Consider the following 14,050-nt stretch of genomic DNA (forward strand, 5'->3'; position numbering starts at 1 on the left):
TGTATGATGGATGTCTTGGTGTGGGTCCTGCATGCTTTCTGAAAAAAGTTGTTTATTTTTAAACATAGAAAAGTGGTCTTTAATCTCACCACCTGTCTCACTCAAACAGGAACCTAGGGGGTCAGGTCCTCTTTGAGCACATATTTCAGCTTAGAAAAGAAGATAAGCTGCCTTTTTAAATAAAAGCAAGGACATTAAAGTTCACCTTTTCTTGAATGCTTTCTGTTCCCACTGATCTTTTAAATTAATGAATGAATGATTTTTTTTTATTTATTGCAGGAACATGTTGCAATAATACAGTTACTGACTGTAGTCTATCTGTTGCCTTAATTAGATTTTTTGGTCCCCTTTCACCCTGTTCCTCCACGGTTATGACCTCCACAGGATGGATGACTATGGAGCAGGTATTAGTTAAGTGGTGGCGGTGTGTTAGTGTGTGTTGCGCTGGTGTCTGGCACAGCAGTGCTGATAGAATTATTAATACCGTGTCCACTGAGTGTCCACTCTATTAGATACACTTACCTTGTTGGTTCATCTTGTAAATGTAAAGTCAGTGACAGTAGCTCTTCTGTTTATCAGTTGTCAGTGGTAACTACACAGTAAATTCTCCAGTGTTAAATCAGCACTATTAGTGTTAACTTAATACTGAGAGTGTTAAATTATTACACTAACAGTGTTGATTTAACACTGGTGAATTTACTGTGTACTGATGCTGTTGGTAGGATATTTTTGATTGGTGGACTACTCTCAGTCCAGCAGTGTCACTGAGAGGTTTAAAATCTCCTACAATGCTGCAGTGTCTGATCCACACCTACTGCTGAACCTCCACCACCACCACCACCACACTATTGTCACTGAAGCTCTGAGAATGATCAACCACCTATATCATAACGGCCTTGTTGTGTAATGTGGGGGTCCTGAGCATTGAAAACAAGTGAAAGGGAACACACAAATTATGCAGAGCAACAGATGGACAAGAGTCTGTTACCATAGAACTTCAAAGTGCTTTTGTACAGTCAGTGGAGCTGAAAGAATGAGTCAGTGAAGAAACAAGGAGATGATCATAATGTTATGGCTGATCAGTATGGACGTTAAAGCTTAGGTCCAGGAGCAGCGTTATTTCATCTCACAGTGTTCAACACATTGGACATGGCAATAATAATAATAAAAAAAAGGTTTTCTTGACTTTACTTAATATATCTGTCTGTACAACAGCATACCACCCTTATTTAATGTGAAAAGGAACGAACTGCATCTTTGTAACATTCTTTAAAGTTGCAAGAATTTTATATTTTTAAGGATCCAGCAACCATTTCATTGATGTCTGTTCTCACATTATCAGATACAACCGATACAGGACCCCGCTTGTAAGTTTATTGCTTTAGATCTCCTGAATGTAATTTCTGCAAAGCCTGTCCTCTTAAAATCTTGCAAATAACTAAAAGGGGATGTGTGTTGTTAGATGGGCTGCTTGATGAACAAGGTAGTCATTTCATACATTAGCCTTAAAAGTGCACTAGGCAGTTTCACTGACGTGCCTGTCTGTGTTATTGTAGTTCACTTAGCTGCCAGAGGGCATGCATCCTGAGTCCTGACAAATGCACTGGAACATTAGTCACTGCGACCTCCAGTGGCCAAACAGGTAAACCACAACAACTAAGACAGCCAGTCCTTCCTAGAATGCAGTTTTACATTTAGGTTTTCTAAGGCAGAAAATACACATGGGTTGATGTAGTTGCTAAAATAAACCATTTTAAATCGTGTTCTTTAAGGTTTATAGCAAATATGTTATAAGATAAATAAAATATTCTAAGGCACATTTAACACAAAATCACATATTTCATTCTAAGAGATCTAGAGAATTTCAGTCACAAGAGGGTTAGGGTACTTTACTGATGATGGATTATTAGTTTTGAATCACTAAGTCACACCAAATTATCCAAGATGTAATGGATGCCATTCTGTCACTTCTGAGACAGACCCAGTGTTTCACAGCCCAATATTGGTGGGCTTTTTACTCATTAGCCCAGTCTTGGCACTGAACATGGTGACTTGGCTCATGTGCAGCTGCTCCAGATTGGCCCATGTAATTTCAGGCTTTCATTGGACACCTGTGTCCAAAATGGCTGTACATTAAAATAACAACATTTCTCAATCTTTAAAGCGTATTATACTAGAAATATGTTGTTATTACTGGGTATCTTACAAACATTTTACAAATAAGGAAGAAGAGCAGAAGAGAAAAACTCATTTCATCATTAGTCAGCTATGTACATATAATACCTCAATACATATAGGCTAAGCAGTGTTAAATATCTCCTAAATATGTGATGAAGATAACTGTGGTAAATCACATGTCCTGAAACTAATGAGTACAAAGCACAATGAAACTCTGCTAGTGCCTGCAATGAAAGCATCTGACCATGTTCTTCTCTATATATGCACTGTAAATAATTTTAAAAGATCTATAATAACATCTAGAAATACAGTCAATCCAAAATAGAAGTTGCATCCCTTATTTATAAATAATGACAGTAATAAAACTGTCACACTTTTATTCTATTTTGTAATCTATGATTTTGCTGAGAAGTACAATGGATTCAGAACTTATTTACGTGCCGTATTTGTAAACTATTTGTAAGATACTCAGTTATAACCACATATGTCTAGTATCATACCATTTACTTACTCAGTACGTATTTTAACTTACATCTTACTTAACATGTACTTACTCTGTACTTACCCAGTAATTAGTGATTTTATATTGAGTTTATTTAAGATTAGTTGTTTTAATTTATTTATTTATTTTATAATAGATGTTTTTAATTTTCGTTTTTACAATTAAAGTGAGGCTGATGCTTTGGAACACCGAGGCAGCCAATGGTATATCCTCTCGCAGCGTCTTCAGCCAATGAGCGGGCAGGAGGAGGGACGAGTCAGCGCGCGCCTCCGCGTCCACTTGGCAGTTGAGCGTGAGCCTGGGATTGAGCGGCAACAGCGCTGCGCTCACTTTTCAGCACGCGCGGGATTTTCACTCGTGTTTACCGAAGAAAAAAACCGTGAAAACAACAAACAAAAGACAACAACAACAAACACCAACGCTGTTATTCGTGAAGAGGAGGACGACCGGTCGAGCCGCTATGAAGAACCCCATGTACTGGGTGCTCCTGTCCGGAATGGCCATCGCTTTGATCCAGCAAGGTGAGGGGCTGTTATTTCAGCGCTAGTGGAGCTGGACATTAGACCCGTCGCTTGTGGTTTGCTTTGTGTGTTTGTGGGGAGCGTGACATGGACGAAGGTGTCGGTTTTAGCTTCTTCAAAAGACACCTAGAGGGTTCTGAGTGCCTCTTAATGTTTGACGTGCATTTCAACTGAGCGGCGGTTTATAAGAGCTCAGTGGAGTGTAACTCTGAGGTGGTGATGTGGTGGGACACGGATGTGTGGAGACTGTATCCGCCAGCTACGTTTGTGCTGCAGTACACGGATGTGTGAATCAACTTTAGGCTGATTGAAAAGTTAGTAAAAAGCTGTTATGATCGATGTGAATAATGAATATCTAATATTAATTAATCTGATAATAAGAGAACTGTCTGAAAAAACGCACTGAAGACCGCATTCAAACCTGTTGTTATTCATCAGCCTGTATGTCCTGTTGGAGTGAGCTTTCCACATACAAGAAACATCAATTATGATTAATGGCACCTCTATTATAGACAGAAAATGTCTTCTCCGTTTTAAACCAGCAGTCATTGTTTCCCCAAAAAAACCTGTTATGCTCAAACACATATGGGTATAGGCTGCAGCAATTAGGAATGACCATTTCCAATACACGTCCTTATTATTGACATTGTATGAGGTAAGGTAAAAGAAAGTTTAGTGGAAGCCTTTGGAGACATTCTTAAAAACTGGAAACTTCAGAAGGTAGTACTCTTTTCTCCATCCATCCATCCATTATCTGTAACCGCTTTTCCAATTTAGGGTCGCGGGGGGTCCAGAGCCTACCTGGAATCATCGGGTGCAAGGCGGGAATACACCCTGGAGGGGACGCCAGTCCTTCACAGGGCGTACTCTTTTCTCATTATCAGAAATTGACCTTGGGTAGTTTATATATATATATACACACACATCTTTGTTCTTAGACTGTGTATATGGTCTATAGTCCATAGACTATGTGTGCTCACTGCCCCCTAGTGTTCACTAGTGTGTGTAAATGTGTGTTTCACTGCACTGCTTGGGTTAAATGTGGAGAGCAAGTTCCTTTGTGCGCAACCACATAGCCAATAAAGTTTTTCTCATTCTAATTCTACAGACTACATTGCAACCTTGTTTATTGCACATTTGTTTGCATTTTATTCCAAATAATTGCAAATACTAAGACACTAGGTTAATGTAGTGTTTTTGTAGTTCACATACCTAACCAACAAAGGTTGCATATCTTGAATCCCAAACACTGCATTCATGCATTATTCAAGGCAAAGTACAAACAGCCAAGCAGGTGAACCACGGCAACAAATACAGCCACCCCTGTCCGGAGAAGTTTTTAAACAGGTTTTGTCAGGCACAGAATGCAGTTATGTTGATATTATTGCCAAAATATTTGATGTTTTTGTATTTTAACAATTAATCGAACTAGTTAGAAAATAAATTAAATGGCATATTGCATCTTTAATGTTATTAATAAGGGGCACTAATACAGTACCCCTTCTAGTTCTTGTAACAATTGAAACGCTTGCAATTAGCACAAAATGCGGCTGCTAGGTTACTGACAGGGACCAGGAAAAGGGACCACATTACACTGGTCCTTGTGTCATTACATTGGGTACCTGTTCAATACAGAATACAGTTTAAAGTGCTTTAAAGCATAGAATAACTCAGCACCTGCTTATGCGTCTGATCGTCTTGTACCTGCATTGGCTGAGGTCTGCTTCACAGGAGTTATTGATGGTGCCCAGGACTAGGTGGAAATAAAAAGGGTATTGTGTGTTTGCAGTCTATGCTCCAAGGTTATGGAACAGCCTGCCATCTTTTATTTGTCAAGCAATGTCTATTTCTGAGTTTAAAACAAGTTTTTAAACATGTCTATATGACCTTGCTTTGATTAATGAGTGTCTGTGAAATTACTAAATGTGTTGGTCTTATTTTATCTGTTTGTTTTTATGTGCTTCTGTACTAATTCATTATGGGTGACGTTTTTGTGTATAGCACTTTGGTGTTTAAATATGATTTAAAAATACATTTTACTTAGTATGTACACTGAGAAATGGAGTGCTATACAGGTTCTTGAAACCACATTCTTCAGTGTCAAATTGTTGAAGGTGCCAACTTTTAGTTTATTTTTTTTATTGTGTATCCTCTTAATAGTCCAGAAGGCTAAGTGAATTATAAAGAAAGAGAACCTATATGGGGCTGCACGGTGGTGCAGCAGGTAGTGTCACACAGCTCCAGGGGCCTGGTGGTTGTGGGTTCGATTCCCGCTCCGGGTGACCGGTATGTGTGTTCTCCCTGTGTCCGAGTGGGTTTCCTCCGGGTGCTCTGGTTTCCTCCCACAGTCCAAAAACACACGTTGGTAGGTGGATTGGTGACTCCAAAGTGTCCGTAGGTGTGTGAGTGAATGTGTGTGTGTGTCTGTGTTGCACTGTGAAGGACTGGCGCCCCCTCCAGGGTGTATTCCCGCCTTGCGCCCAATGATTCCAGGTAGGCTCTGGACCCAACGCGACCCTGAATTGGATAAGCGCTTACAGATAATGAATGAGAACCTATATGGCTTCTAGAAAGGCTTCCATATTATTTTAACAGAATTTCACAATTGAGAGCAAGTTAATTTTGACACTATCAGCTGTCAGTCTGAAGCTTAACATGGTTATATAGAAATTGAAGTTGTATGGCCTTTCTAACTGTATGTTTTCTAATTAGTAACTTGTTTAAGTTGATTATCTGAGGTGCATAATAGATAGCAAGTAAATGGTGACACTATAAAGAGTTAATAAACCTGGAAGGTTAAATGGATTAATGAAAGTAAATGCGTATTGCCTTAGTTTCCTTGTTAATTAGCCTTCCAGGTTCATTAACTAAATCACTTAATGGACATCAAGTGAATTCTGACACTATCAGCGGTCAATTAGAATGTTAACTGAACTAAATATACAGTGTACAGCCTCAGTCTTTTTGTGAGTGCCCTGGTGATTGCTAAAATCGGGGGTTTCAGTGTGTTGCAGGCAAAGAGCTGTCAGTTCATCAAATGCACAGTACGAGAAATCACATCCTGCTCATGCCTTGTCACCAGCTGTGACTGCATCAGCCCTGGCTTTTGGTCTAAAATTGGAATGAAACACATTGCATGTGTGTATGTGTTTCTGTGTGTGTGTCCATGTGTGTGTGTTTGTGTGTGTGTGTGCTTGCGTGGGTGGATGGGTGTATGGGTGGGAGGTTTTGTGTGTGTGTGTGTGTGTGTGTGTGTGTGTAATAGTTGCTGGTTGTCAAAGAGTTAAGAGTGTTTTGCTAGACTTTAAATAAGAGAGACGGAAAGATGGAGAGACAAACAGAAAGAGGGAGAGTGAGAGAGAGAGAGTGACTCTGGCTGTGTCTGCGTTGCCAGGCTGCAGCACATACTCCTGCAAAGCTCAAGCCAACATCCCTCTAGCCAGGACTGTCTATTGTACCCTTTAGACTCTCCTCCAACTCTGCCTGGACTTAGAAAAGAATTATATGTGATTAAATTCAAACCTGGAGCCACAGCTGTGGTCTGGCTGAACACATAGAGCAGGCAAAGTGCTTGTCTGAAAGACTTCTAGATCATTATTCAAGAAGAAGATCACACAGAGAGTTCATGCACTCTCAGAAAAAAAGGGACACATTTTTGGGGTCGTCCTTTAAAAAGCCACCTTCTGTTACATTATTTAGAGAACATAATCATATCACATTCCCCTACAGTTATGATTTCAAATCATATTGATTTCATGCACCTTGCCTTGACTTCACATTCTTAATGTTTATTTATTTATTCATTTATTTAATATTTGGCACTGTGGCTTTGGAGCGTTTTGTTAAATGTGAGTGAGTTTGTGCCTGAGTGTGTGAGATAGTTAAAAGTCAGTTAAAAGAGGTGCTTCATAAATTTCAAGAAAAGACACAAACGTGGCCCTTTCCCCTGGAAAAGTAAATGCGGTGTATTGTTTAAAGGATGGGCAATGCTTCTGTAAAGATTTATGTAAATGTCTCTGCATCATTACATGTGTATTTTATGCATACTCTAACATAGCATATACTCCTGGGGCAGTATCCAAACCAGTAGGCATAAGAAACTCACACATGCCATTGCTAGACTGTTTGTATATTTGATGAACAAAATGTACCTGTACAGTCCTCTTTTTTCTGACAGTGCTACTGAGCCGTCTGTCTCGAACCTCTATCAGTGTAAGGGGCTCATTTACGTCAATGAGGAAATCACTCTTTTCAGGATAAACGAAGCCGCCAAAACATAATGACCTAAATCGGATGGAAAAGTGCTTAGCTTTCATGAGCATCAAAGATTTGAATCATCTAATACCGTTATCCTTGCTCTTCATCTTATCGTCACAATCTTTTTTGCTTGAAGGTGTCCTCTTATAAGAAAAGAGACGAGTCATTTTTCGAGAGTGCCGCCATCCTGGTGTGACGCAGCGTGGCATGTTATTACGGAAATTAGGCCCATTAGGAGCAGAGGATGACTGTGACTAATTGACATCAGTTTCAGCCCAGATGTGAAATTGCTACTTTGCCCATTTTATCAAAAGGACAAGAGAGTTCGCTCATTTTCTCAAGGGGCCAAATGGCGCTTTAGAGCTTGTTGCAACACTCAGAGAAACAACAAATTCAATGCACTTTAGAAAGCTAAACTAGATTAAGCCACTGTATACACTTTCCCAGACAACATGGTTAGTGGAACCAATGTGTTTTCATACCAATTTATATTGTTTATTCACTGCTAGAAATATAATTCTATAAGCAGTTGCTAACATTTATAATCTATTTCATAATTAAGTTAAAATAAGAAAGCCATTAATAAAACACAGCAGACTTACAGTGATACTCTGCTGTTTTCTAATAGTCTTATATGACATCTATTTGTTGCACTTATTTACTGGGTATTTCTGAACCATTTTGTACTCCATTCAGTTTTATGAATGTCTGGTCTGTGTGATATTCTAGAGCAATAAACTATATTTCTTATTATGTACAGCATGGGGAAAACTGTGTATCATGGCATCAAATTTACATATACCTAATCATTTTCATAACAAGCAGACATACATTAAGAAGCCAGTCTGACTCTATGTGAGATAGCTCTTGTGATGAAGCACAGATAATACCAGACTGTATGAGGAGCATGGTCTACTTCACATGGTGGTAAAGTCTTTTTAAATGCTGTAACCAGTACTTATGGTACAAAATCACATCCTTTCAATTGCTGCATGGCTGTCTATTGGAAGGAAATTGAAACTTTATCCTCATTGAGTAACATTATCCTCTACATCTGCAGAGCAGTACAGTATCTTTTCTAGATTTCCATGGATTTGGACCATTAGCTGCTATAAGCATCAGTCTCCAGCTACTGCTGAGTTCAATTCACTCTGGTTTCAGTTTAGAATTCCCTTAATAATAGTGACCCACAATATGGTCATATTTTTGATCTGCACTGATTAAAAAACTTCAGTCAACAAGCTGGCATTTATGTGACAAATTAGTGCATTTTTGGCACTGTAGGCACTTACGTTGTAAGCAGTAATTATCTTTGATCTGGGGCCTGATTGATATGTTGATACGCCAATATTCAAAGGTCTTGTGATTAAAGAACCAACATTAAAAAAACCCAAAAAAACCCCACCCCTGTTAAAACAAAACAAAACAAACTACATCATATAATACTAGAGAATTAACTAATTTCTGATCATGGTGTATATGGTTTCATACCTGAGAGGCCCTCTTACTCTTTCAGCTTTAAAACACCAATACAAGCTGAAACTATATATTTGAAATATACTTGAAATAATAATCGTATTCATATCAATGTGCCAATTTGTAACATTTTTTAAATTACAAGAGCAGCAAGTTTAATTTGATCTTTATATCAACATTATTCATTGATGCCTTAGGATGGTTTAAATGAAAAAAAGGAACTTAAAATGGACATAAAAATTAAATTTAAATCACTGTTAAATACATTTAAATATTTAAAAATAATAAAAATGACTGAGAAAGGAAATCAGTAAAAACATTTGACTACTAACTGTTTTTGAAATATAAAAGTCTATTGGCAGGTATTATTTGTTTTTTAGTTTCTTTAAACCATATCAGTATGACTCTTTTTTGAGCAACATCTGTCAGTCTGAGGAAAGGAGAAACCAGTGACATATTGTCCAGTTCCGGTAATAACGCTGTAAAAAATCCTTAGTGTGGTCAGTTGGTGGCTGGGGGTTAATAACACAGAATTCAAGCCAATAGGCAGTGCAGCAGACAGCCTCACAGAAAGCCTTTCTTGGGTTGTCACGTCAAAGGAATGCGGCCTCATATGAGGTATAGCACTGGCAATACAATTGTGTCTGTGTGATCGTCAGCATCAAACAAAAGCCCATTGGAAAAGCTGACATTTCAAACGTCATTTCAGGAGTTCAGAAATAATTGTTAAAGGCATATGCAAAGCCAATCTGAGACCAGTCTACCTATATAGTGCAGGATTTAGATTTATTGAGTAAACTGTTTCTTTTTGTCAGCTGCAATTTTTTTTTCACATAAACAATGGCTGAAGCTTGGTTTATGCTTTGAATCTCTGTGCCATTAATGTTGTCTTCACAAAGAGCTGTTCTTTCCATCTACAAGCACACCCTCTTTGAGTTCTGTAGAACTCGGCCTAATTATAGCATACAGTGAAAGCAGCTCTGCAGAACTCTGGGAAACACCTTTTTGAAAAGGCCAAGCTGATGATGCTTACCTGCCTGCTTTCTTCAAGCATGCTGTATTTTATGTGTCAAACCAATTACTGTCCAAGTCATCAAGCTTAACAGAGAATGCTATGTATTTTAGATAGAAACAGAATGAAGAGTCTCTGTTTTTCTCATACAGCTGAAAGCTTCTACCTCAATTTCTGTCTCAAATTTCTGTCAAAATGTTGAAATTTTGGAGATATGAGGGCATGTCAGTCAGAAAGCTCATTAAAGAGCTACTAAAATATAAAAACAAGTTTCCTAACTTTTTAAAAATTAGACCATACATTACATATAAAAATTGTTATTCCAATTTTTTCATGTGTATATTTGCTGATGATAGAAATGCAAAAAAAAAACAAAAAAAAAAACATACCAACCTGGTTTATTCGCTTACATTACATTTATTTCTATATAGTTACATATTCAGTAAAATGAATCAAATACAAATAGTTTTACATATTAACACAGTAATATACAGCTCGTTTGGAGTCCATTTATATGGGCCATATGTATGAGCATCTGTCTGAAAAAGCAATTTTATTTGATCTCTTTTTTTTTAACACAATTACAGACAAGAACCTGTTTTGAGAAACGGCTTGTAACTCAGATTTGTCTGATGGCATTAATAATTTGGCATGATGGGGCTTAGTGTGCCCAGGTTTCACCATCTGAAGCCAAATAAATAAGATTACAAAGAACAGTAATTTGGCTTTGACAAGCCTTATTAATAAATTATTAAAGTAAATCAGCGATAAGAATATTTTGCCCTTTTTCACATCTTTTTGTCTTGTTGCTAGGGGCATGGTTTGTTGTGAATGAAAGTAACGAGTGTGAACTGAGTGTCCAGAGGTGGCAAATTCAGGTCCAGAAAATAAAAATCCTTGCAAACTAACTATTTAGTTTATGTTCCCTGACATGTCTGAGGCTGAACTGAGTTAATTTAATAAAGTCAGCCATTTAGACTCTCCTGGTGAGGACATTTACTTTTTTTATTTTGTCACCTCTGGCTGTAGAACAGCACTTCATTTTCACAACTCGTACAGTGTAATAAAGGATGATATCATCAGCATCTACTTTGCCACCAGTGCCTTTTTTTAGACAATCTGCATGCATTTACTTGAGTGAGCGAGTGCGGATAAAGTGTAGCTCGAGAGCTGTAACGTCTGCCCACTTTGTTATGAAAGAAAAATCCCACTCTTTACTCCACCGCATTCTTTCATATGATGAATGCAATTGGAAATTATTTTCACTGCTTCATGTATTCTCAGATAAAGTAAGACTTTAATTAAGATTTACTGGTTTGCGTTGATCAAAATAGGTAATGTAATTGGAAATTAGCAGAAAGAGAGTTATCATTTAATTTGCAGTCATTAATTCTTCTGTTAAAATAGATGGTTGAGAGGATAACTCCATCACTGCCTGCAAGATTACATCTATCATCATTTATTTTATGAAAACAAAAGTGAGAAATTTGTGCATCTGAGTTGATCAAAGTATACTGCTACAGGAAAGTATGGAAAATCCACACAGACCTCATTGTTATGCTGGTCTGGTTTTTGCTTTTTGAAAATGACATTTGAAGAAGAAGGCAAGGGAAATTGTTTATTAATATATATTTTAAGTTATTTTAACTATCACCTGGTAGGATCATGTTTCAGGTTAATTGCTTTTACACTGTTTCAAACAATTTATTTTAAACCACAAATGCAATGCCTCAAGCCTAGTTTTGAGTATTTCAAGACTCATTTTTGGTGCGCATATTTATTTATTCATTTATTTTTTCAGAAGCTCAGGAAATTATAATGTTTTTCCTCATCCGTATACTTTCCTGGAATATTTTGGAGCCAGTCAGTAATATGGAAATAAGTTTGTAAGTTGGGAGGTTTCTAGGCACATCAGTTTGTTTACAGCAGGCTCAGTTTATTTGGTTTGGGATTGCCTGGGTTTTTCATTAGATTACAGTGGACTGGCAGCCTACAAAGTTAATACTCTCCATAACCAGAATATTGCACAAGACTGTAAAGGATTATATTAGTTTCTACCTGAATGTCATATCTCTTCAGCATCCTTTTTGCTCTTAGTTGGGTAAGTTAATCTTGGTGTTGGTTGTTGTACAAGCCAAGCCCTATGTGGTTTATCATGCAGCAGATGGCACAAGGACTGGTTAAGCAGCACATAGTCAGCTACTAATCTGCGTGCAGCTGATTAGTGTGTGTGTGTGTGTGTGTGTGTGTGTGTGGCCTCCTCGTGAACATGAGGAGGAGCCGTGAAAGACCAAATCCCAGACATTTCAATTAGAGCTATCACCCATCGTGCTCCTACTCTGCACAAAGCCCTGATTAAAGAGCTCTGCTAATCTATCAGAGTGCTGCTATTCTGCTTTTAAGGCATGAAGGACATTAGACCACATGTCAATATCAAACTCCTTGACTTGGAAAGTGGAACATATTGGGTAGATCTTAATGTAACCCCAAAATCTGCTTTAATTATGTGTTCCCGTGTGTGAAGATTAGACAGACTCTTCATCAGAGTTACCTGAAAGTAGAACTAGTTTGTCACTAACTCACTCGTGTATTAAAAGGTGTTTAAAAGGTCTGTAAGTGGACTCTCTTAGATGAAACTCTTTCTGCTTCTGAAAGTAGTTTGGAGATGGAATGCAGTTCATCCTAGATTATGTATGAATTGAAATGAAAAGTGGAAATTAGCGGAAGCGAATGAAATGTGGCAGTTGACTCAGCATCCTGCTGAATTGCACTATTCCATTTTACAGCTGAGAGTCTGCAATGTTCATTGAATTTCACGGAAGCTTATGGGGGGATTCTCATAATTAATGCTAAACGCTTGGGTGGCAGTCTTAATGGCCTTTTTGGGTCAATGTAGAAAAGAATGTTTCTCATTAATCATTGGCTCTTTGTTATCTGTTTTCTTTTTGAACAGTTACTTCCTTTAAGCGAGGGCATAGTCCACCAAGTTTTAAAAAAATTCTCCCTCCAAACTCTCTCCAAATTAGTGAAAAAGGTTTTGTTTGGACATCAACCTTTAGGGTTACGTGAATCAAATAAAATGTGTAGTGCAAAAGCTCAAGTGCCTTTCACATTGGCACTTTTTTTTTACTAAGTTAAGTGATAGAGGTCATGCTGTATATTGTTGCTGTGTTGTCCATCCATTTCAATGCCTCCACAGTACACTGCCATGAGAAACATATTAATTTGAATGAATGAGGCGAAAGATGACTGAACTTGTGACATTGCTCAGTAGCATTTTGCATATGACAGAATGCAAAGGGATTTACTGTTTTGCTGTTTATGTGTAATGATGTTAGAAAACTCTGTTTCCCAGAGAATCATCTTGATTTAATATAGGCCAAAAGAGCGAGTGGACTCAAATGTCAGTCATTCTGGGGTAGACATGAATATTTTAGAAAGTTATCAATGTGTGTTTTCCCTAAGGATTTTTTTTGTCTGAAATCAGACCCAAACATGATAACTACTGGCCAAAGTTTGTAATCATTTCTGCGCTGTGAAATCCTTGCAGCATGCTGTCATCCCATGTCACAAGCTTTCAGACTCAGAACGTGTAAATATAAATACGTAATTTACTCTTTGTCTCCTTAATCACATCAGATTAAGTTTGGGCTGATAATAGCTCATCTCATTAAAATTTTGACACTTAATCAAGCCATGTTTGCAATAGCTCATTTGCATGTCCCAGCAGAATAAGTAGCAGTTGTTGCATATTTATCAGAACGCCTTAATAAGGATGGTGAGTTTCCCGGACATAAGATATAGAGCCCTAGTTTTCTATTTCGTGGAAAATATATATCTATTTTTTTGGTACAAGCTTAGATGCAGAACCCCTGCCCCCACACTCCGCCATTTATTTTAAACCTAATAATTTAATACACTTTAAGTTATATTTAGATAAATGACAGGGAACTACCAGTATTTGTTTAGTATCAATATTTTTAGGATTAGTAGGACTTAAACTGTTCCCCCATCACACCAATAGAGTACGCATTGATAGGCTCTCTATAATTGCAAAAGTCTAGCCTATGATTAATTGCTTTATATGTGTACATGTCCATTGTA

General features: G+C 37.7%; 1 protein-coding gene across 1 annotated transcript in view; it reads left to right on the forward strand.

Annotated features, from left to right (window-relative positions):
- Positions 1–2,911: 2,911 nt before the first annotated feature.
- ntm (neurotrimin) overlaps positions 2,912–14,050 on the forward strand; it is a 362,174-nt gene continuing 351,035 nt past the window's right edge. Inside the window, 2 exon segments of the mRNA XM_066651134.1 lie at positions 2,912–3,019; positions 3,021–3,201. Coding sequence (XP_066507231.1) covers positions 2,912–3,019; positions 3,021–3,201 — 289 coding nt within the window.

Source organism: Hoplias malabaricus, chromosome 18, assembly GCF_029633855.1.
Source record: "Hoplias malabaricus isolate fHopMal1 chromosome 18, fHopMal1.hap1, whole genome shotgun sequence".
NCBI lineage: Eukaryota > Metazoa > Chordata > Actinopteri > Characiformes > Erythrinidae > Hoplias > Hoplias malabaricus.